General features: G+C 50.1%; 11 protein-coding genes across 11 annotated transcripts; 8 read left to right on the top strand and 3 right to left on the bottom strand.

Moving 5' to 3' along the window:
* Position 1: 1 nt before the first annotated feature.
* On the top strand, positions 2–1,598 carry M431DRAFT_145088 (hypothetical protein). Its single transcript, XM_024912692.1, has 2 exons — positions 2–1,266; positions 1,323–1,598. The coding sequence occupies exons 1-2, from the start codon at positions 135–137 to the stop codon at positions 1,379–1,381; spliced, it is 1,191 nt and encodes a 396-aa protein (XP_024773762.1). The 5' UTR covers positions 2–134; the 3' UTR covers positions 1,382–1,598.
* An 891-nt stretch (positions 1,599–2,489) lies between these two features.
* M431DRAFT_482910 (hypothetical protein) lies at positions 2,490–3,273 on the bottom strand (the record flags this gene model as incomplete). The annotated part of the gene is made up of 2 exons (XM_024916079.1): positions 2,490–3,014; positions 3,193–3,273. 2 exons carry the CDS (start codon positions 3,271–3,273, stop codon positions 2,490–2,492), a joined length of 606 nt encoding a protein of 201 aa, XP_024773761.1.
* Positions 3,274–3,736: 463 nt separating this feature from the next.
* Positions 3,737–4,801, top strand: M431DRAFT_449711 (hypothetical protein). The gene has a single exon (XM_024915253.1). It carries the CDS (start codon positions 3,985–3,987, stop codon positions 4,603–4,605), a length of 621 nt encoding a protein of 206 aa, XP_024773760.1. The 5' UTR covers positions 3,737–3,984; the 3' UTR covers positions 4,606–4,801.
* Positions 4,477–6,396, bottom strand: M431DRAFT_145085 (hypothetical protein). Its single transcript, XM_024912691.1, has 3 exons — positions 5,908–6,396; positions 5,018–5,838; positions 4,477–4,938 (listed from the first exon to the last, which is right to left on the bottom strand). The coding sequence occupies exons 1-3, from the start codon at positions 6,108–6,110 to the stop codon at positions 4,772–4,774; spliced, it is 1,191 nt and encodes a 396-aa protein (XP_024773759.1). The 5' UTR covers positions 6,111–6,396; the 3' UTR covers positions 4,477–4,771.
* Positions 6,397–8,203: 1,807 nt separating this feature from the next.
* M431DRAFT_509087 (hypothetical protein) lies at positions 8,204–9,045 on the top strand. Its single transcript, XM_024919230.1, has 2 exons — positions 8,204–8,388; positions 8,450–9,045. The coding sequence occupies exon 2, from the start codon at positions 8,694–8,696 to the stop codon at positions 8,847–8,849; it is 156 nt and encodes a 51-aa protein (XP_024773758.1). The 5' UTR covers positions 8,204–8,388; positions 8,450–8,693; the 3' UTR covers positions 8,850–9,045.
* Positions 9,046–12,854: 3,809 nt separating this feature from the next.
* M431DRAFT_509084 (hypothetical protein) lies at positions 12,855–13,931 on the top strand. The gene has a single exon (XM_024919228.1). The coding sequence runs from the start codon at positions 13,355–13,357 to the stop codon at positions 13,841–13,843; it is 489 nt and encodes a 162-aa protein (XP_024773756.1). The 5' UTR covers positions 12,855–13,354; the 3' UTR covers positions 13,844–13,931.
* M431DRAFT_509085 (hypothetical protein) lies at positions 13,072–13,661 on the top strand (the record flags this gene model as incomplete). The annotated part of the gene is made up of 1 exon (XM_024919229.1): positions 13,072–13,661. A coding segment is annotated over exon 1 (220 nt), but the record flags the coding sequence as incomplete, so codon positions are not given.
* A 1,168-nt stretch (positions 13,932–15,099) lies between the features above and the next one.
* M431DRAFT_88322 (hypothetical protein) lies at positions 15,100–16,447 on the top strand (the record flags this gene model as incomplete). Its single annotated transcript, XM_024923894.1, has 3 exons — positions 15,100–15,346; positions 15,429–15,755; positions 15,834–16,447. 3 exons carry the CDS (start codon positions 15,100–15,102, stop codon positions 16,445–16,447), a joined length of 1,188 nt encoding a protein of 395 aa, XP_024773755.1.
* A 276-nt stretch (positions 16,448–16,723) lies between these two features.
* On the top strand, positions 16,724–17,876 carry M431DRAFT_449640 (hypothetical protein). Its single transcript, XM_024915252.1, has one exon. The coding sequence runs from the start codon at positions 17,000–17,002 to the stop codon at positions 17,603–17,605; it is 606 nt and encodes a 201-aa protein (XP_024773754.1). The 5' UTR covers positions 16,724–16,999; the 3' UTR covers positions 17,606–17,876.
* Positions 17,877–18,992: 1,116 nt separating this feature from the next.
* M431DRAFT_509082 (hypothetical protein) lies at positions 18,993–20,273 on the bottom strand. The gene is made up of 3 exons (XM_024919227.1): positions 20,023–20,273; positions 19,867–19,934; positions 18,993–19,726 (listed from the first exon to the last, which is right to left on the bottom strand). Exons 1-3 carry the CDS (start codon positions 20,029–20,031, stop codon positions 19,390–19,392), a joined length of 414 nt encoding a protein of 137 aa, XP_024773753.1. The 5' UTR covers positions 20,032–20,273; the 3' UTR covers positions 18,993–19,389.
* Positions 20,274–21,879: 1,606 nt separating this feature from the next.
* M431DRAFT_449569 (hypothetical protein) lies at positions 21,880–22,378 on the top strand. The gene has a single exon (XM_024915251.1). It carries the CDS (start codon positions 21,962–21,964, stop codon positions 22,274–22,276), a length of 315 nt encoding a protein of 104 aa, XP_024773752.1. The 5' UTR covers positions 21,880–21,961; the 3' UTR covers positions 22,277–22,378.
* The last annotated feature ends 800 nt before the right edge of the window (positions 22,379–23,178 follow it).

Below are 23,178 nucleotides of genomic sequence, written 5' to 3'. Positions count from 1 at the left end.
ACAAAAGGTCTTTTCCTTGGTATATTTTACTCTCCGACGCAATTATTTATAGTTTCTAGTATATTTATTCATCTTTCATATTCTCTTCCCCTAGACTTTCTATTTCAAATAAGCATCGTGTCGAACTCGAAGCCATGGCTTTCGACAATCATCAGAAAGATGTCCGGGATCGTTTCCCCGCCCTGCAGCAAGAGCAGGTCTTCTTCGATAACGCTGGAGGAAGTCAGACTCTCGATACAGTGATTGATTCAATCAGGGACTATCTGAGCTCTACAAATGTGCAACTTGGCGCCTCTTACGCCGTGGGCAAGAAATCAACGGCTGCTTATAGCGCTGGATACCAGGCCGCTGCCAAGTATATCAACGCCAACCCTGATGAGATTGTCTTTGGCGCTTCAACCACCCAACTTCTCCGCAATCTCTCATACGCCCTCAAGTTTAACCCGGGTGATGAGATTGTCGTTTCACGTATAGATCACGAGGCCAACATTGCCTCTTGGGTGGATCTGGCGGAGCGACAGAACCTCATCCTCAAGTGGTGGAAGCCAGCTCCTGGCCCGAACCCTCAACTCCTTGCTAAAGACTTGGCTGGGCTTTTATCGTCAAAGACAAGACTCGTCACTTGTACACATGCAAGCAATATCTTGGGAACAATCACTGATGTGCGAGACGTGGCGGATGCGGCCCATAGCGTCGGTGCCCTTCTGTGCGTTGATGCTGTAGCATATGCTCCGCACAGGCCCATCGACGTCAAGGCATTCGGCGTTGACTTCTACTGCTTTTCATGGTACAAGGTCTACGGGCCTCACATTTCTATGCTTTACGGTAGTTGGAGCGCTCAGACTCATCTCAGATCCTTGGGCCATTTCTTCAACCCCTCTGCCACCCTGGAAGACAAACTCGGTCTTGCTGCTGGCTCATACGAGTTGCTTCAGTCTATTCCAAAAGTTGTCGAGTATCTAGACTCCAAGTGGGACAAAGTCATCGCTCAAGAGGCCAGCCTTCAATATGAGCTCCTAAGCTATCTCATCGACAAACCAAACGTTACGATTTATGGCGTCCCGAATGAGCATGTCTCGGAACGAGTAGCAACTATTAGCTTCTCCGTCAAGGGGTGGAATTCCAAAGATCTTGTGGAAGCAGTGGAAAACAAGTCTACGTACGCTTTCCGTTGGGGGACGTTTTACTCGGACCGACTTGTTCGAGAGGCTCTGGGTTTGGGCAAAGATGGCGTTGTGAGAGTAAGCATGGTGCATTACAACACAGGTAAGTATCTACACTATTGCGAGTTTAGGAGAAGACGGGCTAACATGCTATTGCAGTCGACGAGGTGAAAGGACTTATCCGTGCACTTGATGAGGTTATTGGGAATTCGAGCTAGAGAGCTGAACTATAATGAGGAGGCCATAAATAGGATTGCGGTTTCGAGGATAAAATCCATTAGACGAAATGAGAGTAAGATCTATGAACAGACGGCAGGTTTATCACATAGTAAACAATATAAATTATACTCTAGAGTGGCACTTCAAGGATGTCCCAAAGCTCTACAGCAACATCCACATCTTGAGCCACGATTTGAGTCATATACACTTTTCTGCACCACCAATAATGAAGACGAACACGATGTTCCGCGAGATGTCCAAGCCGCCCATCAAGTATCTCTGAATCGATAATACCAGGACAGGGTCGCAAATTTGATAGACTTGTATTCTAACTAAAGCCGCGGCTCGCCCAATCTGGCATCGCAGCCACTGCATGGCGTTCCCGTCTCCTCCAGTCTTCACATGCATTTTCAGGGTCCCAAAAGCCAACCCAACGGCACAAGCCGAGTGATCTCATCTACAACCCCACCACTCGATATGCTTTTACTTAGCTCCTTGGCGTAAATCTCGCTGATGTGCGATTTTTTAAAGTTATGACATCCGCGCCCCTGACCAAGATCTGTTTTAGACTTTGGCATGGCAAGATCTAAACATAGAACCGGGACAAGTACAACCCTTTCGAGATTTCCTCCTTTTTAATCATATTTTGTAAAGTCTTCCTTTGGATCAAATTAATCAATTCAGATGGATCTGTATATATACCTTTTCGCGTGTTATCGATGTGACTTCACTTGTGCATCTCCAAGCCTCCAACGTCATCATGCTTACCTACCTGGGTAAATGATATTCTTAAGAATATCCGTTTATATAGTTTATCAGTCAAATATTACATACAAGCATCACATTGATATCAGCATATGAGAATGAAAGGGCTCTTCATTAGGTCATATTTATTAAATCAGTCAATTAGTGGTAGGCAGTACCAGGTATTATCGTATCGTATCTCGGCATTGGCAGCTCGCTAGACAACGCATTCTCGCCTAATCAGACAGCCCATCACATTCAGCGTGTATTGTTACATCTGTAATCCTCCACTAAAAGCAAACATATTATCCGAGACGGCGCCCAGAGTCTCTCGCCGCTCGATTCAGTGGCTCAATTGACAGCTTACAAGGCAGCAGCCAACACGGCAATGGCCGCACCAACGAAGCTGCCAGCAGAAGCCAGAGGAGCAGCGACGTTAGAGCTTGTAGTGGAAGCCGCAGAAGTTGTCTGCTGTGCTGCGGAAGTGGCAGTGGTTCGGGAAGCGGAGTTTGTGGTGGCGGGGCCAGAAGTAGAAGACTCGGCGGTGGTGGATGACTCGGAAGAGCCGGTTGTGGACGAGTCAGAGGACCCAGTCGTGGCAGTCGAGGAGGAGGACTCGCTGGCAGTGGTAGACTCGTGGGAGGCCTCAGTCGAGCTGCTGGACGACTTCTCGTTGCAGACAACCGAATCGGGAGTCGAGACTCCGGCAGAGGAGCAGATCTGCTTGGCGTAATTGACGGCTTGGGTCTGAGCGGCCTGGTCGCAAGATGAGGCCAGGCAGCATGCGATGCCGTTGAGGAAATCGGCGTTCTTGCAGATGCAGGCAATGTCGAGCTGTCCGCAGCCAGCAATTGAGGTGCCGGTGGTGAACTGGGTGACGCAGCCCGTCTATGATGGTGTCAGTGTACAGTTTCTTCTTACAGTGGTTGTTGTCAAAGACGAGGTGGAAGTGCAGACTCCATCAAGCTGAGAGTAGCCTCTTCCTTGATGGTCCCTGGCGATGGAACATGTTCATGTATGGATGCAAGGAGTTGTTCTTATGATTGTTGTTTTTGTTGTTACTTACAGCGCAGGTAGGGATCCCTCCTCCGGATTGGGCGGCGGCAAGGCCGGACAGGAAGACGAGCGAGAGGACGGAGGCCTTCATCTTGAACGATTGACAGGTGATTGACACGTGAAAAGAGTGTTGGGTAAAGTTCTTTTCGGGATAAGCAGCAGCAATCCGGTGTGAATTTGGATGAGGGGAAAGGGCTAAGAGAAAAAAAAAAGAAGAAGAAAAGGTCAAGGGTTGGAGAAGCAAAAGGGAGGAGGACGAGGAATCCCCAATCCAATGGCCTCAAAGCTGCAACCCAACACACCATTAGCAGCCCATTTGGGTGCTAGCGATGTTCCGTATCTGGGGAAGGCAGCCTTTAGCGGCCTCTAGCGCGCGAATCACCTGAAGCTTGGGAGCTTCCGCCTCTTGGCTAGCAGTCGATGGTGCCAAAGCCACGGCGGAACGTGCCCTGAAGCCACTGATTGGGGCTTATGTTTGCTTTTGCACCGCGTGGGAAAAATGCGGCCCCCGACAAAGACAAGCCAGGGGTCTTTGCGGCCAATGCGGCCAATCGGCTATTCTGGTGTGACGGACATGGACTTTTCTGCTAACCCGAAAGGCTGTGCTGGCTGTTTTTTGTGATGTTGTTTTTTATTCGTCCGTCACACCAGCAGCGCGTTCTTACTCGTACCCGCACTTTTAACAGTTTGCAATTGATACGAGGGTGACTAGGAGTAATTGGCTAGTTTGCATGTACATGGCATCAATTCCTCAGCTTTAGTCTGACAGACCTCGGATAGTAAGACAGACCAGGCCGGAAAGATGCAGTCATCGTCCCGTATGTTGCTTTCGATACTCGGTACGGAGTACCCTGTATTCCGTACCTCTCGGACCGTGTATGTACATACATGTAGGCAGCTGCCAGCAAAGACAGCTTCAAAGACAAGGAATAGATTGGCCATCATACGAGGAGACAAGGAATATCGCCATTCGGTAGATCAACATGGAAATGATACCATGTATGATGCATCTGGCATCCACCCATTTCCGTCCGTGCAGCAAAGTATCCATTGTAAGACTGAGTATCCGATCTGTGGGGAGACTGATGATACCCATTGCCCATACCCATGGCGAAAAACGGGTAAATGGAACAGCAAGACTGCAGGGATCCAACGTTACTCTGCTTCCGCTTGGACCTCTTTGCCATTGATCACCTCACTTGATGACGTAGCAGAGACAGGGCTTGAGGGTGAAGCTATTGTGATGCTCAGCACATGCAGTATCAAAGTGGCATGCCTACTAAGATCCAGCCATCTTCTGCTTTGTGATGATGATGATGGCTCAACAACTCATTCTTCTGTGAAACACATAATGACAATAACATTCATTATTCATAGCCACCTTATTCTAGATCCACATCGAGTAATTGCAGCATGCCACTGACTGTTCAGTTGCTCCCTTGATATCGTCAACATTCTATATGGGGGCGTTAAATAGGGGGCGTGAGCACCAAAGTATATGCAGTTGCTAGTTCTTTTCAAACGCCTAGAAGCAATTTCTCCACCGTCAAGCGTACAATCCTCTTCTCTTCATTTATCTTGTCGATGACTTATACTTTCTTGCCCTGCCTCAGGAGCTCAGAGACCTTTGGTGGCAGGACCAACGCACTCCTGTCATTTCGCCGATAGAAGTCAACCAGAGAGATGGCCGTCTGCTCTGGTTTATCTTCGTGAATAAAATGCCCAGCATCGGGGAATACTTGGAGAGCGTATTTTCCTATTTCGTATCAAGGCATTAGCCGCAGGAAGCTTCACTCCCGTATTCGTATACAAGTCCTAAACATATATAAACATACCTTGCATCTGCCCAATTGTCAACTCAGTGTCCAGTCGATCCGTGCCAGCAAGCAGCAACAGCTTTCCCCCACGAGCCCCCAGAAACTTCTTGCTCAAACCCACAAACCAATCTTCCCAAAACGGCTGCGTAGCCGCGAGATTTGTTCTCCATCTCCAGGGGCGAGATACATCTTTGCTCTCATCCCAAACCAGTAGCGCTGGCACCGAGGCTCTAGCGGAGACTGAGTTTCTGATAGTCCGGGTTCTGATATGCCAGTCGATGCCCGACTCGACAGTTGCAAACCCCCCTGGTCGCGTGGACAGGTACGTCTGCATGCTCTGAAGTGCATCCATTGCAGAGCCCTCGACGACATCTAGGACCGCATATGCTAGGAGGGAGGTGCCCAGCTTCCCAGACATGGCCAGGTCGGTGACGACAGCGCCGCCCAATGAGTGACCCACGAGGACTATTGGGGGCAACTCTGGCCAGCTCATTTGTGTTTTTGTTGCCTCCAGCATGGCAAATAGATCAGATGACAGCGTATCAAGTCTCAAATCCAGAGCCGCACCATCAGGCGCAGTAGTAGAGCCGTGGCCTCTGCAGTCGACTGCCAGGATGCCAGCATTCGGCAGTCGTTTCCGTATCTCAGAGCCTACCAGAGCAAAGGACAATCCCGAAGATCCAGCACCATGATGCATCACGTACAATGGCCCCTTATCCACCGGCGAGTTGAGGTATACATGGTAAGTAACCTCCGGGTTGGTATCCGACTTGAGAAACAGCTCTCGTTCAAAGTAGGTTGTCCATGGAATCTGCTCCAGCGTCCGGCCCCTCGCTACGCTGCGTACCGTCAGCCCGACAGCCCATAAATTCAAGTGCTTGGCCATTGTCCAGCTCAGATGTAGTTACCCTTGGGGGCGAGCAAAGAGCTTCTGGCTCGGCGTCGGGATAATCGTTCCCGTGGAGGAGACCGAAGAGGCCGAGGACGAGTCGTCGTCCAGCCCCTCTGGCAGCTCCGGCACCTGGTCTTCCTCAGCCTCGTCCAGCTCCTCAAAGGGCTCGGGGGCAAGCCCAAGCTTGGATTTTGCCCAAGCTCGCTGGAGGTCGCTCATGATGGCGCCGTATTGCTGGAGCACAGCAGGTGATGTGAGCTGATCAAGGTCCAGCCATTCGCAGATGCGGGGGTTTGGATGATCCGTGGGGACTCAATTGACGACTTCAGCCGCTGCTCAGTTCGAATATCGCTGGTAAGCGTCAAGCGGTCGCAATCTGTCTTGGATAGCCTTGAGATGGTGTGGGATTATCGCAGCCTTCTATGGTTGGGTCTTTGACCAAAAACCATGTACAGGCCATGTATGTACCTCATTGTTACGAAATCACACAAAGGAAGTCGGTCAATAGGCTGGCCGGAGTGGGGCTAGCCTTGATGCACACTGTGAAATGTATGGAGAAGTTGACCAAATAGACAGTGCGGAAATTGGAGCCTTGCACTCACTTCAAGCAGCATATGGTAGGAAAAACTTGGCTGGTGTATTTGATAAGACATCAAATGGGGGAGAAAAGATTCCTAATTTATTTAAACAGAAATTCAAACCAATGTTATAAACCTTTATGTTTTGCTTTTCCTCATTTTGTATCTATTCAATGCGCTCTTGGAGGATTCACATATTGTTTACTCATCATTTGGCCATCCTCAAGCTTGACGACAACGGCCAAAAGCTAAGGAATGATGAGGTGAGCAGCCACAGAAGGCACACTATTTGGCCAGAATTTTTACCTTTCCAACATCCTCCAATTTGTTCTAATGAGAGGAGAGAACACTCTTCGGGCCGTGCCTGTGCAAGTGTTGTTCTGTTCGACTCTTCTTGACTTCGATAAAAGGACAAAGGTGAGAAACACCTTCAACACAACATCACGATCCTCCTCGTAGTGTTGGCTAGGCAAACAAATACGATATGGAAGTCGTCAATTAAGCGTTACACAAGCCCACCTTACCCCTAAGCCGGCTGTAATTCTTAGCTTGGTCTACTATCAATCTCATCTCGCATACCTCTTAAGCAAGGGAAACTTTCCTGGACGCGCTTACACAGTCTCATCCGATGTCTCTGTCACACCTCGATCGTCGTCAAATGGCGCGTAATATTTTAGTCCAATATTCATAGCAGTATGTTGGTCCCTCACATATCAGGCGTTTACTAGCTCGCCAGGGCAGTGCCTGAATCAAACTTGGGAATAAACGCTTGGTAGATCGCTTGGCTGCAGTGCATGACATGAAAAACAGTCCCTTGCGTCGTGGTTCAACCTAAGCGATCCATTCAGACGCTCATACGTTCACTCGGTAGCCCGTAGGAGCAAATAATTCCATCAAGGGATATGCAATTTCGGCACTAGCAGTGAATATTTCAAGTCAGCATGCAGGGAGGCGCTTGTAGCCAGCTCTTTTGGGTAACAAGGTTACACAATCTGCGTGCAGTATTGAGTCGAGCCTCCTACATTGATAGCCGCTGAGATCGCCGATGCCATGTTATAATCTCTTCTCAGTTTTGTTTGCGTCGTGTCGCCAGTTCTGCACGGCCCCTGGAATCGTCGTTCATTCATTCATTCATTCATTCATTCTTCTGCTGACATTCATCCGCTCTGACACGGCTCGTCCAATGGCTCAAAAGTGTCTGTTGATATGCAATAGCCGCCACGTCAAACGACTAGGCAAAGTCATTTTGTTAGAGACACGGCGCTGACGTATAAAATCCACCAGTGTCTAAGACAATAATCCCGGGGATCACACCGCATGTTCCCAAAACATGGATATGGACCCAGCGGCACGGAACCAAGATCTCATATCGTAGTGCCGGCTAATGCCAGTATCAATTTCTCTCGATGTGTAACTATTGCCTGAATGGCAGGGGGGTCCTCACATGAGTGGCAAACACAGCAGCCGTGTCTCAGACCTCCATTGGGATGCTGATCGCCCCTCTCGGATGTGTTCTTTGTAGCCTTTGTATGAAAGATATTGCATTCATCGTGAGCCAATCGCTTGCAATGGGATATCCGAGTAGGCGAGAGGGCTTCGGAGGCTTTCATCCGGTAGGCAATGGTAGGCAACGGTCGTTGGGGTAGAATTTGAGACAATGTTCTCCAAATGAGAACCCTCGGAGCTGCTGTTTCATCTGCTCCCAATAATAACTGCTTCTCACAGCCAGCCAACTGATCCCCCAAGACACGCAGTCTTAGTGCAGCGCAGTAAGACCCTTTGAGGCGTTGTGGCCGCTCTCCCTGCAGGTCATCGATACGTGCAACTCGGTCTCTGCCTATCTGGTACCCCGTATGCATGCAAAGGCAGGCGACTAGTCGATAATGAGTTGCGAGAATGGATGCTATCCAGAGTATAAAGTTAGCACTATCCATCATCCACGAGGTCGAGCATCACGATTCGGACTTAACCAAAGTCTAGGTGCTTACACGGCCAGGGCCGAGCCGAACGGGAAATCGCCGTCTACGGGGTCCGTTAGACATGGACAATTGAATCTTGCCAAGTAGCTTCGAGATGCGGTGGCAAGTATCAGCCATGTACTCTGAAACTTGTCAAATATCAAATCATCCTATTTCTTAGCTGCAGCTTGGTGTATGGCCATCTGCACCTTTGGGTGACATGGGATGACACAGTGTATGTAGGGGCAGAGTCTCAAAACAGGGCCATGGGTGCATACATCCGACGTCCATCGGAGGTAGCTCCGCCTCCGCCTACCAGTAAGAACCCCCCCTGGAGAGGCCTAGAAGGCCAAGGAAACCGGTGGGATCCTCTCTGGCTGGGCGTCCGAGATGATTCCAACGCTCTCGCAAAGCAGGCCTGAAATGCTCCAGCTGAACAAGTCTGAGAGTGAGAGAGAGCGGCTCCAATGGATGGTGGCATGATTGATGATACGAGCGAGATCGTCATTACAAATTGATTCTGGCACGCCGCATGTGATGCTGATGCCTCTTTGAGGCTTGGACGCCAAAGGAAGGGGCTTTTGATCTGATCAACGGCTAATTGTGTCTAATTGTCTCGACTAACATGCATGGCGCTGGCGTGAATACTAACCAACAGCAGTTAAGAGGCCAAGGCAAGGTAGGGCGTGGATGGAGGAGAAGATGGAGATGGAAAGGGACAGGAGAGAGAGAGGGCCATTGCTGTATAAGCACATGTCACGAAATTGAGAAAAAAGTTCCATAAGAGGCAGTGCCTGCTTTAAGGTAGCAGCAACCAACTCATGTACATGCACCTCCCTAACTGAAACCTGTCCTGAGGCGAATCCAATTTCGCCGGAAATACTGTACCTGGGTCCTACCTACCTTTCCCACCTTAGCCAAGGTAGCACTTTCTTCCTGTATGTCTTAATAATGGCAGCTGCAAGCGAGCTGCTAGCAGGCACGACACATACAGTAATTAGGGATTTGCGTGGATACGAGCCAATCAGTTTCTCATAGATTGAGGCATCTAAGCCGCACCAGCGCAAACAGCGCAATAACCGGGGAAGCAGTTGCACATGAGCTGCTGCGGAGTCCCTGCCGTCCTTGATGCTGCTACTAAGGCAGATGCAAAGAGCCGGTACCTCCAAGGTACAGGTGAGTACTCCATGTACTCCATCATGGCCGACCACTAAGTAGGTCACTCGTACGACTCGTAGAGGCAGTTGCTGCTTTGTGCCTGAGATGGTGATAGGCGCTGGCCTAGTGCGTTTTGTAGCGCCTAAATTCCCATTCAAGGCTTTTAGCAGTTTTCTCTGCATTTGAGCCGAACCAACACTGCGGAGCCTTGCTCGGGAACCGCTGCCACATGCCGTCGCTCGAGCGATTTTCGACCTAAGGGCTAAAGTACTAGCAGGGAGAACTGGAGAAGACGATTGTGCTACCGGCCTGTGCCTCCGATAGTCGTCCAGAATCGCCTCGAGGTACGCGCGCTGTACCTGTCGTCCTGGGGCTTGGCGCATGTTCGGCGAGGTACCTTGCCGCTCCCCCAAAAGTACCCACAGCTTCCTGGTCTTCAGCTTCACGTCTCCAGTTGCAAAGACTCATCAAACTCGTCCTCTTTTTGCTTCATTCCAGCATCCAGCCATTGGACGGCAAAGTGCCCAGCAGCTGAGCCGAGTTTTCGAATCGACGCAGCTAGCCCTCAAAATGTCTGGCGCCGGTGCGGATTGGCCGCTGTCCGAGCTCGAGCAACAACGACTTCGTCCTGTCGTCCCTTGCATGCAAGGAGCCCTCACCGATTTCGCACGAGGCGCCAGAACCTGGAGCGGCTGAGATCCGCACAAACGCGTGGCGCGCATCTTGCGTCGCATCTTGGCCCAGCCACGAATCACCCGGTCCTCTGTACCTATCGAGCGCTGCCAAATATCAAATATCATCCCAGCGTCGCTTGACGGGGGAGTCGGCTTCTGATCCGTGCTCGCCAAGACTAAAAACCTTCAACCTGTGTGGCCCACCCTCAGGAGATTAACGCCGTTAGGGATAGAAGACGTTTGGCAAAGTTACTTCGGCCGCCGCGCTAATGGGGAATTTTTGTTTGCCCATCAGCCTTGTGAGGGTCTTTCGTTACAGCAGGGAAAAGGCCATCTCCTCGCCGCAAACCGCAGGGACAGCCGTACGTCAAGGCGATCGCGATCGGCTCTCTTGCGTGGTGGCCTGTATGTGCCTTACGGAACACATCGTACCTCGAATGACCATTACCAGGCCGCCAGGATCAAGAGACTGCTCGTCTATTCCCCACGTTGTCCGTTTCTTTTGCCGGTATAATAGCCCCCCTATCAACCCCAACAATCAAATATCTCGTGGCCATAGCAACTTCGGTTGTACCCGAAATCCCGCCTAGCTGGGGTTCGCTGTGCCGTCTTTGCGGTGTCCGGCTTGCCTTCTCATCAATCACCCTCGCCGCCCGCTGTTCACGCTCGGGTTGCTTGTGGGAGTAGGTCTATCTAACATGCTGTTAGGTGCAGACGGAGCTGGCCGTGGCAAATCGTATGGGCCTGTTTTCTGTGAGGAATCGAATTTATGCCACCTCTGCCACGCCCACTAGACGGGCAGAGCGGCGTCAGAACAAGCGCAGCGCCTTGACAGGGACTGGCCTTGAATGGGACCTGCCGAGGGGCTATTACGGAGTACGGCGCGCCATGCTAGGACTCCCGCCTCGCAAGGTCCACTTGTGTAACAGCACACACCACAGGTACATACTCGAGCTGCTGTATCCGCACTGCCATGGCCTGTGTACGAATGGGTATGCTCGTATGCACGTTACGGAGTGCGCAGCACCTGAAGTTGCCAAGGCAAGTATTTAGCACAGAGAGCCGGCATATGTAGCCTTCGTGGTGAGATCTGCTGTCAACCCATCCTCGATTGCACCAAGATGGAAGAGGAGGGGGTGGGTAAAGTACCCAGTAACCATCCATCAGGATGTGGATCAATCGCCTACAGTACGAGTACAAGTATTCGTACAAGAACTGAACGGCAACGGGGAACAGTACGATATACGATGGAATCCAATGGAGAGGAATCTGACCTCGGAGATGGATTTACCAACTAATAGCAGTTATTCATCAGCGACATTTCCATCCGGACGTTTTGGGGGTACACCACAAGTCTAAGCCTTATCACGCGAATTATGCTACCAGGAAGGGCGGAAGCGTGCGAACGTCCCCACTCAAGAACCACAACCCGAATCCTTCGGGTCTGCGCCGTGTGTACTTCGCACGTCGTTGTTTGGATTAGTCCGGAGGCGTGGTTGGCACATGTAAAGCGAAAGAGAAGTCGCCGTCACTCGGACTAGCAGCGAATTCGCTCCTGTCGCGTATTTCTCTCCCTTGCTTCACCGTTGATTGACACAGCGCTAACAACGGCCTCGATTCAAATCTCAGCCGAGACAATTTCTCCCAGCGCTAGCTTGCTCCGTAATGCCATTGGGGACATTTTGACCAGCCGGGGATCACTTATGACGCATACATTGGTCGCCGGTGGCAGCCGCCGCCGCAAACTGCTCTGGTTGCGAGTATCAACCCACCCGCTAAGTTTAGATTGCAGAGCAGAATTGCAAGTGGTGGATTCGGGTGGAGAGCTGCCCGGATGAAACGTTGTCGGTATGAATAAGCTGGGTCATTGGTCTTCCACAAGCGTGGATCAGGCACAGAACCGACGATTTACGAGGAACCCACGATATGGCCGACACTGCTTGTGCATACTGGTATGCGGAGAATTGATACTAGTGCTCGGTCCTATACTCCGCCTCTGTGGATTTGACCGTTCAAGCGGCTTTAGCCGACAGAATGTTGGCCGTCAAGGCTGAGAAAAAATCAAGGAAGGGAAGAAAAAATAATCTCAAAAGTTTGCTGATTAGGGGGGGTGCTTCAATTGGAGCATCTTATACCTGACCAGAAGATTCCGTCAGAGTGCAACCTGTTGTATGCATGGCTCACTTGTACAGTATGCCTGCTGACTTCTTCTCTGGGAGGCGTCAAGGTCTCAAATGCTTACCGTGGTCGCTTAGTCTTGCTTTCTCGGGATCGGTTGGCCGGCGGCGAACAAGATTGATCTCATGGAGCTAATTGATTGCCTTTGGCCTCTTTTGCTTTGGTCGCCTCCCTAAGGCGGAAACGTGGGGATTGCAAAGTTCGATGCGTCTCTCCGAGGGCTCGCCTGCGGGTAACAAACCAGCAAAGTGGGATCGAGGGCCTGGGACTAAATGAAACTCTTTCGGACAATTTCCAGCTGCAAGATACGTGTCGTCCTGCTCACAAGTTGAACAACTCATGTGCGACTTGGGCAACTCGAGCTGACTTTGCACCGCCATACCGCTTAAGTCCGTGCCCTGGAAGAGCTGAAAAAGACACGACTATTGCCACTCAAGGTAGGTAGTAGCGTTATAGTACGTGTATCACGTACTGCTTGCATATGCCGGCGCATTCCATCAAAACGGAATAGGTACGGAGGTGCCCGCATCGCCATTTTTTTTCTTTCTTATCCTCTGTTCCAGCCCTGCAGATGGCCACTTACCTGTACGACCGGGTCTCCAGTATACGGCTTGAGCTGAAGAGTTGGAGTCCGGCAGATGGCTGGACAGGGGATCCTGCTTTTGGGATGGTCACTGCCAGCCCTTTTTCGCCCTCGTCTCCCTTGCGTCGGACTAGGTTTGTACCTTTTTCTCTTTTCTTTTCCTTTTTTCTTCTTTTCCTTCTCCATCTCGGCCCCTCTCGCTACTTTTCCTGGTTTTAGTGCAGCTAATCATTGGTTCACTAGTCTCACCCTTGCCAAGGTTTCTCATGCTATGACCTAGCAAGACATGTACTACACTTCTAACTAGGTAGCTTGTATTATCCTCCTTCGTACGATGCCCTACGATGCCGCCACACAGGCGTACGAGAGGGTGAGCCATCAGCTGGATCAAGTCTCACCCGGCCCTGCCTCCCGGTTCTCGAAGCCTTCTTTTTGCTTTTTCTATTCCGCCCGTTTACGGCAACGCTATTGGTTGTGCGACATGAATCTTACCGCAAATCAAACTTCCCCAAGGTTTGTTAAAAATGACAGACAGGCCTTTAGCGGCAAACCCTATGTGTCCCAGGATGGGGATTTGCACCAGTTTTCGTGGAGCATCGCGATGAGCTTGCCACGGGCAGGTGGTAAGCAGACAATATCAACAAGTACATGCTCATACATGTTTGTACTTTGCTCTGATGGAGTCCTCGTTAAAAGAGGCCCCTCTATATCTTCGAGCGAGCCGAGGCCGCCGGCACTCTTCTTTTATATACACGCCCAGAACAACACCGTGTGCCACCCTCTCCGGCAAGGCCGCTCGGCAGCTTTCCCCTTTGTCTCATAATCACACAGGAAAAAAAAAGGATACGCATATTCGGACCTGCAAATTGCTGCCTGGCTAGAATGCAACAGCTACTGCCAAAAACATCGCCTCCATACATTTTGTCATCATCATGCCGATTCCGCTCACAAGTGACAAATCCTGGCCCAGACGCTCAGTGGCCGACAATGATACTTCATGTGGGAGCACGTCTCCACATCGGTTGTAGTAAGATGACGACTGTTTAAACAACCAAATAACTACAAGCTAGTATATTTTTTTCTTCAGTTTTCTTGCTTCCCACAGCCCGGCTCCGTTTCTTTGCATTTCATGTGAAGCCGCGTCGCTGCTGACCTGTCAGCCAAGCATCCGCCTTTCACCTCTGACGGTCGACGGCTGCGCCGCTTGGCACATGCCACACAACCCTTTGTGGGTGAGGCCCAGCGGGAAATGCGCCGTTTTGATTCTCATCAAGTGGACCCATACTTATAAGTACTTAGCTGTACGCCTGGTGGTTGTCGTAGATGTACCAAAAGTGGTGTCGACGTAGGGGTGTCATGTACGTACGGCTCCTCTTGTTTTAACAACTCAATATCGCCCTCCCCACACCAAAAGGGCTGGGTGGTCGAGAGTGTGCATCACCCTTGCTGCTGCTCCAGCCATTGGCAGGCTCCGTAGCCCATCGACAGGCATAATAGCCCTATGGAGGACCCCGGAGCATGGTTACTGGGGCAGAGTGCATTACATAGGGTGTCACAAAGGCTGGCTGCTAGAGTAACCTACCTGGTTCTCACTGAGCGTCTTCCCGCTCTGTGTTCTTTCCCATCAACCTTCCCATCGTCCGGCCCTCGTCAAAGCCACCCATCTCGATCTGCCCGTCCGGTACCAAGGAGTCAAAAGAGATTTCATAGATTACCAGATCGGGTCTGGCCAAGAGCTGGTAATGGAATCCCCTTTAGCTCACATTCACAATCAGCTGTCTTAGGTCAGCTATACTTTTGCCACCAGAGAGGTTCAGCGTGCTCTGGTTTTGGTTTTGGCTCATTGGCATCACGAGTATTGGCAAATCCAACGCCACCAGCACGGCTCTGCACAGCTCTGCCATCTGCTGTTCATGGCTGTGACCGCCCTGTCGTTCCCTCCCTGCTCAATCGAATCCCAGGCCTTTGCGATCTTGCGCTCATCTAAGACCCTCGTACCCCCGTTTCACCAGCTATCGACGCCGCCACTGCCTCCAGTCATCAAATGTCCTATGCTATACCCCGTCACAACAGGAGTAGATGCACCACGGCCAATCTGCGATGCCACCTCCCAAATCACCCGCCGGCAGTCTAAGGGGGATACAGGATTCTGCAATGGCGTCCAACATTCGAGGCAATCCCACTCATTTCTTGAAACGATCCTTTTCGACGCCTTCTGTGGGTGGTGCAACCCCATCATCGTACTTGGAATCACAATCCTTGGCGCCACCGATGGGTGAAAAGAAGAGGAATAAGCTTGGTTATCATCGAACATCAATCGCCTGCGGTGAGTCTCGCCTTTCTTTTACTCCGCCTGAGAGTTCAAGGCCCGGTTCTCCCGGCCCTGCTGAGATTCTAACGAATGCCAGGTCACTGCCGTCGACGTAAGATACGCTGCATTATATCCACGGAGGACCAAAATCGGTGTGTAAACTGCATACGGCTCAAGAAAGAATGCAGCTTTCACCCTGTGGACCAGCAGCAGCCGTACGACCAAAAGCAGCAGCCACCCCAGACGCCTGGGGGTTCCAATACTGTGACGGCATCTTCATCGCCCGCCATATCTCGTGGCAGCTCTGTCGATCAAGGACCGCAACGACAACATTATTCTTCCATACCTGTCGCGCCGTTGCCCAGCATGGGCACTCCAACAATTCAGACACCTCAAAGCGAATTCTTTCCGCAAGACATGGAAGGTGGGTAGCTGAAAGGCTTCGTAGGAGGTTTTTTTTCTTTCTCTGTCGTTATCCATGCTAACTGCTAGCCTGAAAAAGCTTCGTCTAACACCATATCATCTGGACCATCATATGCTATAGGAGATTCGTCTTCACCAGGATGGATGTCCACGGATACAGATAGCGACGCAATGGCGAAACCTCGCGACCCGAACGCGATTTGGCGACCGTCGTTTCCACCAAATATGGGCGGGCAACTTTCCCCATATGCTGATCCATCAGCTTCCTCGACCGCTTGGGCGGGCTCAAATTACGCGTCTGCCAACGAAATGGGATGGAATAGTAGTATGCCACCGCCTCCTCGCTCCATGTCCTTCAGCGGAGAGATGCTGGGAAGCCATCACACACCGCAGTACTATCCTGTGCCCCAGCAAAATCAAATTTATGAAAGGCATTCTCAACATTTCCCTCCTATGTACAGCGGAGGAGTGCCTGTGGGTGAGGCGGATGAAGGCATAGAGCAGGCCATTGACCCTGCAATAATGGGAAGTGCTGTCCCCTCAGCAGCACCAATGGCTTGGCAACAACAAGCACAGCAGCAGCCGCAACAGCTCATACCACAGCATCAACAGCACCAAATAGCAGATACTCAAGCGGGTGTTTATCGTACATGGGGAGAGTACGGTGGAGGTGACAGATCACAACACATGTAGGGAAAGTGGTCGATGGTGTAACCGGTTCCCTTCATCCCGTCCTGGCTGAAACTGGCGGAAACATGTCACGGTAAGAGGTGGTAAATGCCTTGGGGCTACCGGCAAGTCGTTTCTTCCTACTAAAATCAAAGTGCCTGAAGCATACCAAAGTAGCCAATCTGGAAAGAAAAGGGCTTTAATTAGCTTTGATGACATTGGGGCCTTGGGCTAAGTCTATATAAGTCTTGGAACTACAGATATGGACAGGAAACCTTTGTTCCGACTAGAAGGAATTCTCTGGGTCATGTATATGGAAATACCCATCCCACCATCATCCAGGAAAGCTTCCAACAATTTGATATGAAAGCAGCCACTTGATCGAGTTTTCCCACTGGATTGAATACCAAGAAATAGAGCACGGCATTCGAAAATCCCTACGGCCAATGGGAACTACAAGAAGCGGGAGTATGGAGAATGACTGGATACTGATTTCACTGGGCTTTGGATTGGAGCAAGAGATGGGCCTTTAACTAAGCTGGGATGGCCTAAGGGAGAAACTTGGCTGAGGGCTTTATGCTTTTGGAACGAGAGATTTGGATACCACTAATTAACCGAAACTCGACCACTTGGCAAGAAAAGCGGCCGCCTATGCCAATGTGCTACGAACCTACAACCTGTACCTTGGCAGTATTCAGAACTAGCCGACCATTCGTTCTACTGCTGAGAAGAGGGCTAACAACTAGGGTGGGGCTCTCACGAAGATTCAGCTCAGCATTATACCTCCATTCGAACTTGGATTTCCACCACGTAACGTTCGAATTTCGTAACGGGGCTTTGCATATTTCTTATCATTTCAACATTCAACATTGGACGAGTACGAACGGCGATAATACCACGGGATTTGGGATGGAGGGTTACGGGTTTTCTCGACGACGTGTATATACTGTGGGGGTCTCAACGGATGTTTTGAACGGCCGAAACAAACTTTTAGAACTGGAGGGGGGATCATTAAACGGTGAGCTTCTCGACTCACACAGCGGAATTAGCGGATTTAGATTTTTCCAATTTCTCCCTTTTTTGACATTTTTCTATTTGGGCTTTATTTTTGTTGGTTCAAGGGGTGCGAAGCTGGGTAAAAAGTTTCGGGGTGGGCGGCGGTTGGTGGACGGGAAGGCTTGAAGGCGGACCTTTTTGGCTGCCTTAATCAAGTTTTGGGCATGGGGGAATTTTTCTTGGTGTTTTTTGTGTTTTTGTGTGTGTTTTTGTGTGTGTGTTACAAATTGCAAGGCATTCAATGAAGCATATTTGAGTTTTTGTTTAGGGAAATATGGTTGAGGTCTTTGTTTAAGGCCGTTCTTTTTTTTCACTTGTTAGAAGATTTCTCTCGTTTTTACTTTCCACCCCCTGTTTAAGGTGATTTGAACGTATTTGGGGAGTGTTTGGGTAGATTTCTTGAGTTCTTTGTTGTTTTGTTGTTGGATGAGTTGTGAGTCATTCGCGAGACGGATAGTAGGAGTAAGTTGGAATTGTGATAAGGGAGGGGAAGTGAGACACGTAAAGGACTTGATGGTTACTTTGTTTCATAGCTGGTGTGGAGTTGATAATTCTGTTTTGGAGGGACGATTTTTGCGAGAATAGTAAAAAGGGGGTTGTAGGTCGAAGTAGGAATGAATTAGGCCAGCTTGGTTGATGTTGATTAGAACTATGGGATGAATTGTTGTTTCACAACAACGGGCGAACTATTTTGGTTCTGGGGTTTCTTCTTGGTGTTTCTTGTCGTACTATTTTTTTTCGTTTTCGAAATATGTGGTCATTATTTGCTGTTGATGATGCAATGATGAGGGACTCGGTTGTTGAGAATCCATGCTTTATTGAGTTGTGTGTATTATAATTAAAGTCTGACATTTAACTAGCTTCTAGTTTGTTTGTCTTGGTGTGTGTGCTGGTCTGTCATCGGATGTCATTGATTCCGCTTCTTTTTCACTACTTTTCTCTATAGTCTGAGTATAAAGTACAGTGATCACTATATAAGGATTGTGTTCGGGATGAATCTTTTTATGAGATGCGTGTAATCTATGCAAGAAGCGGAATATTGTTTCGTGCCTTTCGAGATGAGGCATAATGATCTACGGGATGGACGGGCAATGAAGACACTTGCGTGAATACTGGTGGTTATCAATGATAAGAGTAAATTTCGTTTCTTCAGCCTAAGTATAGCATATTCATTAGGCAACTATGCCAATTCATTGGCCCAAACTTGGATTTTCCACATATAATATGGTTCTCTAAGCCTCACCGATTAATAGTGAGGTTACCGAACGCATCTTATTGAGCCCAATTTTTACGCATTGGAGATCAGTAATCTAAATATTCATTATGATAAGAGAGTTTTCGAGTTGCACTATTGCACATATAGGTATATCTATGACTATCGCTTTGCTCCCTTGCGTTTGTAGGACATCATTGTCTTGCATTATTCACCAGAGACCCCTAGGCAGGCTGCAAAGTCACAGGTATGCAAGCACTGTTAGAGCAATGTTATACTAGTCTTGCATAAAAGATCAAATGGGTATTCAGTATTAATAGCCAAGTCTATATATATCGACTCCATTAGAGCCATTGGCGTGAGCAAGAAACCAAGGTCAACTATGAGCCCTTAACAGAAACAAAAGAAAAAAAAGAACCCCATCCAGCGCCAGATATAATGCAGCGAGGTGAAAATCACTGTAGGCTACTCCTCATGCAAATAGGAGGCCTTCTTCGGATCGAACAAATGCTGGAGTGATAAGAGCAAAAAGCAAGAGAGAATAATTCGACAAGATATTCAAGAAACCGGCCAAGATACTTGAGCAGGTAACTCGAGTCAAATGTCAAGAAAGGATTGCTGTATTTGTCGTAGGTAAATCAGTCATCCGATGAGATCTCAATAACCAAACATGTATCAGATCCCTGTCAACACGTTTTCAAACATCCTTGAGGCGCCAAGTCAACGCCAACAGCGTAGAATACGCGCAGAGGCTCAGCGCCGTCAATAGAAGGACCGTGTCGCCGCTGGTCCGAAATTTCCGGCGCAGGACGCCGTCCTCCGACTCGGCGACAAAGAACTGGCGGTGGCCCTGGTACCGGCGGTACATGGAGACGAGGAGAATGGCAGTACCAAAGGCGGCGAAGAGGGCGCCGATGGGATAAAACTCTTCGGTGAAGACCTTGAGGATGACGAGGGAGAAGGAGAAGAGGCCCAAGGCGGTGCGCATGTAAGCGCCTTCAAAGGTACGCTGGGCGGCGCGGATTTCAACGAGTCTGTAGAGACAGATGAGATGAGTGTTTGTTTCTAATAGATAGGTGGAGCAACTATAGACTTGAAATCCATGCAAAGGACATATAGTTGGTTGCCGTCTATCTAAGGCTGGAGACTGAGACTGGCTTGTGGCGACACTCACTCTTCACTTGTCAGCACCACGGACCGAGCCCTATGGAGCCGAAGGTGCATGCTCTCCTCTGGATGGGGCTATGTGCAGGGAAAAGGATCTAAACGTTAGCCGCAGTTATCAACGCGAAAAGTGAGGCGAGAATGATGGGGCAAGGCGTTGACAAACCCGGAACATGATGGGCGAGCAGACCGGCAAAAGGATCAAGATGCCTGTACGGGGAAGCGGATTCTTGTCGCCTCTTCTTCCTGCGATCTAGGCGGAAGGTGCCAGATCTATTTGATGAATTTAGTTGAGCAGAGCCGACTCGAGTAAGAGAGAAGATACAGATGCGATAATAAATTCCATGACCGTCACTTTAGACTGAGTTGGTGGCTGAAGTTGGTCGTCTGAGGCATCACGTGGCGAGCGCCCCAGCTTTGGTGGGATGAAATGACGTGGGGTTGTTTTTTTGTCTCCCTGCAGTTGTCTCTACAGAATACGGAGTGCAAAGGATGATTGAAGTTCAGGCTGCCATTATGCAGTCGATAAATCATCCCATCTGGTAAGAAATTCATGCATCATTTGATGTAACGTGATTGATAAAGATTGATCCTCTGAAGACCATCAATATCGAAAGGCTTAACTGGATGATTATCGCATCGCAAGTATAGCAGCGACATCAAAGACCAGCAAATGCTACTCCGTACAGACAGCCGCGAAATGGCGGTTATCGATGCGGCAGCGCGCTTATCTCTCTGCGCATTTGCCTGTGCTGGGCAAGACTCGATGGTTGCTTTGCCGGCACTCGCGGTGTCCAAATCGAGTTGACCGAATCAGTGGCGCTCGTAGGTTGTTGAAATCGGGGCGAAGCTTTGGGTGAGGCGGGAGGCCCCCCGTGGGATCCTACCCTACCCTGCCTATGTGCTGCATTTCAAGCTTCAAGCCCTACAACGTTCAAACTGCAAGACGCCTAGTCTATACGTCGAGTCTGCCTTATAGGGCCTTGTCGACCGCGGAAGGTTTTGGTCTATTGCCCAAGTAGGGCGGACTCTCTTCGATAGATGGTGCACTAAGCCTTCTCATGCAGGTTACATACATGCAGGATTCAATCGAGCATGCAGGCCTCGGGAGCGCACGGGCATGTTGGACTGTGAAGCTTCTTTAGAATGTTCCAGGACGCGCCCAGACGATGTCCTCGCTTGAGGTTTATCGATGCTAGAGTGAGGCGGAGCAGACAGATCTTTAGCATTGTTGAGGCTAATCGACTCTGTGAGACAGGTGCCGGATGCTTCAGCCGCACGGTGGGACATGGGGCAGTGTTGCCGCCCCCCCTTTGAGATTAGATTGTAGACCTATTGGTTTCCTCGTAATTGGCGTTATATTGCAGATAATCGGAATGCCGTTGAATATTGCATCAAACAAGTTATCTGTGCCTTGATAGAAAAGGGAAAAGCCCGTGCCAAGACTCCGACTGCGAAATCCGTGGCCCGAGATTCTGCTCAATCTCCGCCAAGGGCACGGACGAGTCCCTGTATCTAGCTCTCGTACGAGGATAAAGCCGAGGTATTCGTGCTACCTGCACCGAGCAAGATGACCAGTAGTAGCAACAGCAACAGCAACAACGGCAATAGGATTCTGACGAGAGCCGAGCCAGCCGGGAAATTAACCGTTTGCCGCTCAGACAGGCACAAAGACTGCCACCTGGTGAGAATAATGGGAATATATCCAGTATCTGCTCCGTGGCTAGCGCCATGTAAGCAACCAAGCTCAATAATATGTCTGTTGCTGCTTGATCCTGCTGTATGCACAAGGGGTTGCATTCGTCCAGAAGCCCGAAAGTCTACATGGTTTGAGACGCTTATAGAACAAGCTTCGTCTTACCAATACCTCTTGTTTGGACGATCGAGCCCGGCTGCCGTGGCCAAAAAGAGCCAAGGTCCTGATCCTGCCGGCCGAATCTAAGGTGTGAGGCAAGGTCATAGATATCTACACATACGCCCCTTTCCGTGTGTGGTATGGAGTAACGGAGCACTTTGTACATTTCCTGCATCATCCCAGACCATGCTGTGGACTGCTGTGCCACTCCCTAGGGGGACCGTTGGACAGATTCCCTGATGTCATCTGGATGTCTCAGTCTATCGTGACGTGCTGCGGTTCGCATCCTGCCTGCTGCTGCCTTGTTGCCCTGCCCTTCCAGCGTCGCCTTCGATCTCCCAGAAGCAGAAGCAAACGAGATAGAGTGGTGACCAGCCCTGAGCTCATGAGGCGGTGTTGCTGGCTACAAGAACGCCTCGGGGGCTGGCACCACCTGACTTTGGCCCTTGTGCTAGATAGCCTCACAGGGCCCCAGAGCGCGCCATGGCCCGTTTGGGGAGCCACGGAATTAGAGGCCGCAAGCCTCGTGCCCACCGTTGGCTGCCAGGGGTCAGGCGGCTCTTGATGCCCGGGTACCTGGCCCAGGGTGACGTCGACGGGCAGACGGCCGGTACCGCGCTACCATGCTTAGCTGTCCGTCCGCAAGGCTTTTCGACCCCAGAGCTGGGCATATTCTCGCAGGGCAGCCCCACTCGACATGCTCCTTGTGTGTGAAACGCTGGCCGCTAGTGTTGATGCTGTCCAGTTAGGCTTTTTCGCGTGGTGGAGGCTATGGAGACGAGATGGTGAGTTTGACAGCAGCCAGACCGTTGATGAGAGACGAGGGCATTAGCGCGGTAGCCACTTGCCTAGCTCTGTACCTGTATTTTTCTTTTTTTTTTCTTCTCGGGTTGTGTATTTTTCTCTCGGGTTGTGGTTGTTGTTGTTGAGTCTCCGAGGTTGTTTGTTGTGGAGGTGAGGAGTAGAACTAGCATGTCCTGAGCTCTAGGCTGGATAAGGTCTAACCTGGAGAGGTTGGTTATCGCTAGAGTCTCTTGCAACCGCGCGCCTCTTTGAGCCCCGGGTACGTACAAGTTACTCGGCCTAGTAGAATGCCGATATTGTGCTTGTACAGTATTGTTTGCAATCCATGATGTGATTTCTACAAGCAAAGCAAACGAAAACTCATAGCTGATACAATGGACTGAGATCTATGCTTTGGTTGGACTCAATTTGAAGCTACCTGGGATTAGGATTAGGGTTGCTGTGATGCCGTCACTGCGTACCAACTTTGGACCTAATGCCACCTACCGCTCACTAAATGGTACTGTAGCAGTGGCACCAGAGCATTGATCAATGTTCAGCTCCGAACCCCCTCCCTCACTTTTCTGCCCACCAAAACCCAAGCAAGTATTGGAGGCCTTGATTGTCTGTAACTCTCTGTCTCCTTCACATCAGATCTTCACCAATACAATCAGCATCAGCATC

The sequence above is a fragment of the Trichoderma harzianum genome (genome assembly GCF_003025095.1).
Source record: "Trichoderma harzianum CBS 226.95 unplaced genomic scaffold M431scaffold_7, whole genome shotgun sequence".
NCBI classification, from domain to species: domain Eukaryota; kingdom Fungi; phylum Ascomycota; class Sordariomycetes; order Hypocreales; family Hypocreaceae; genus Trichoderma; species Trichoderma harzianum.
The sequence above is the reverse complement of the archived record's forward strand: the minus strand, read 5'-3'. Positions and strand labels throughout refer to the sequence as shown.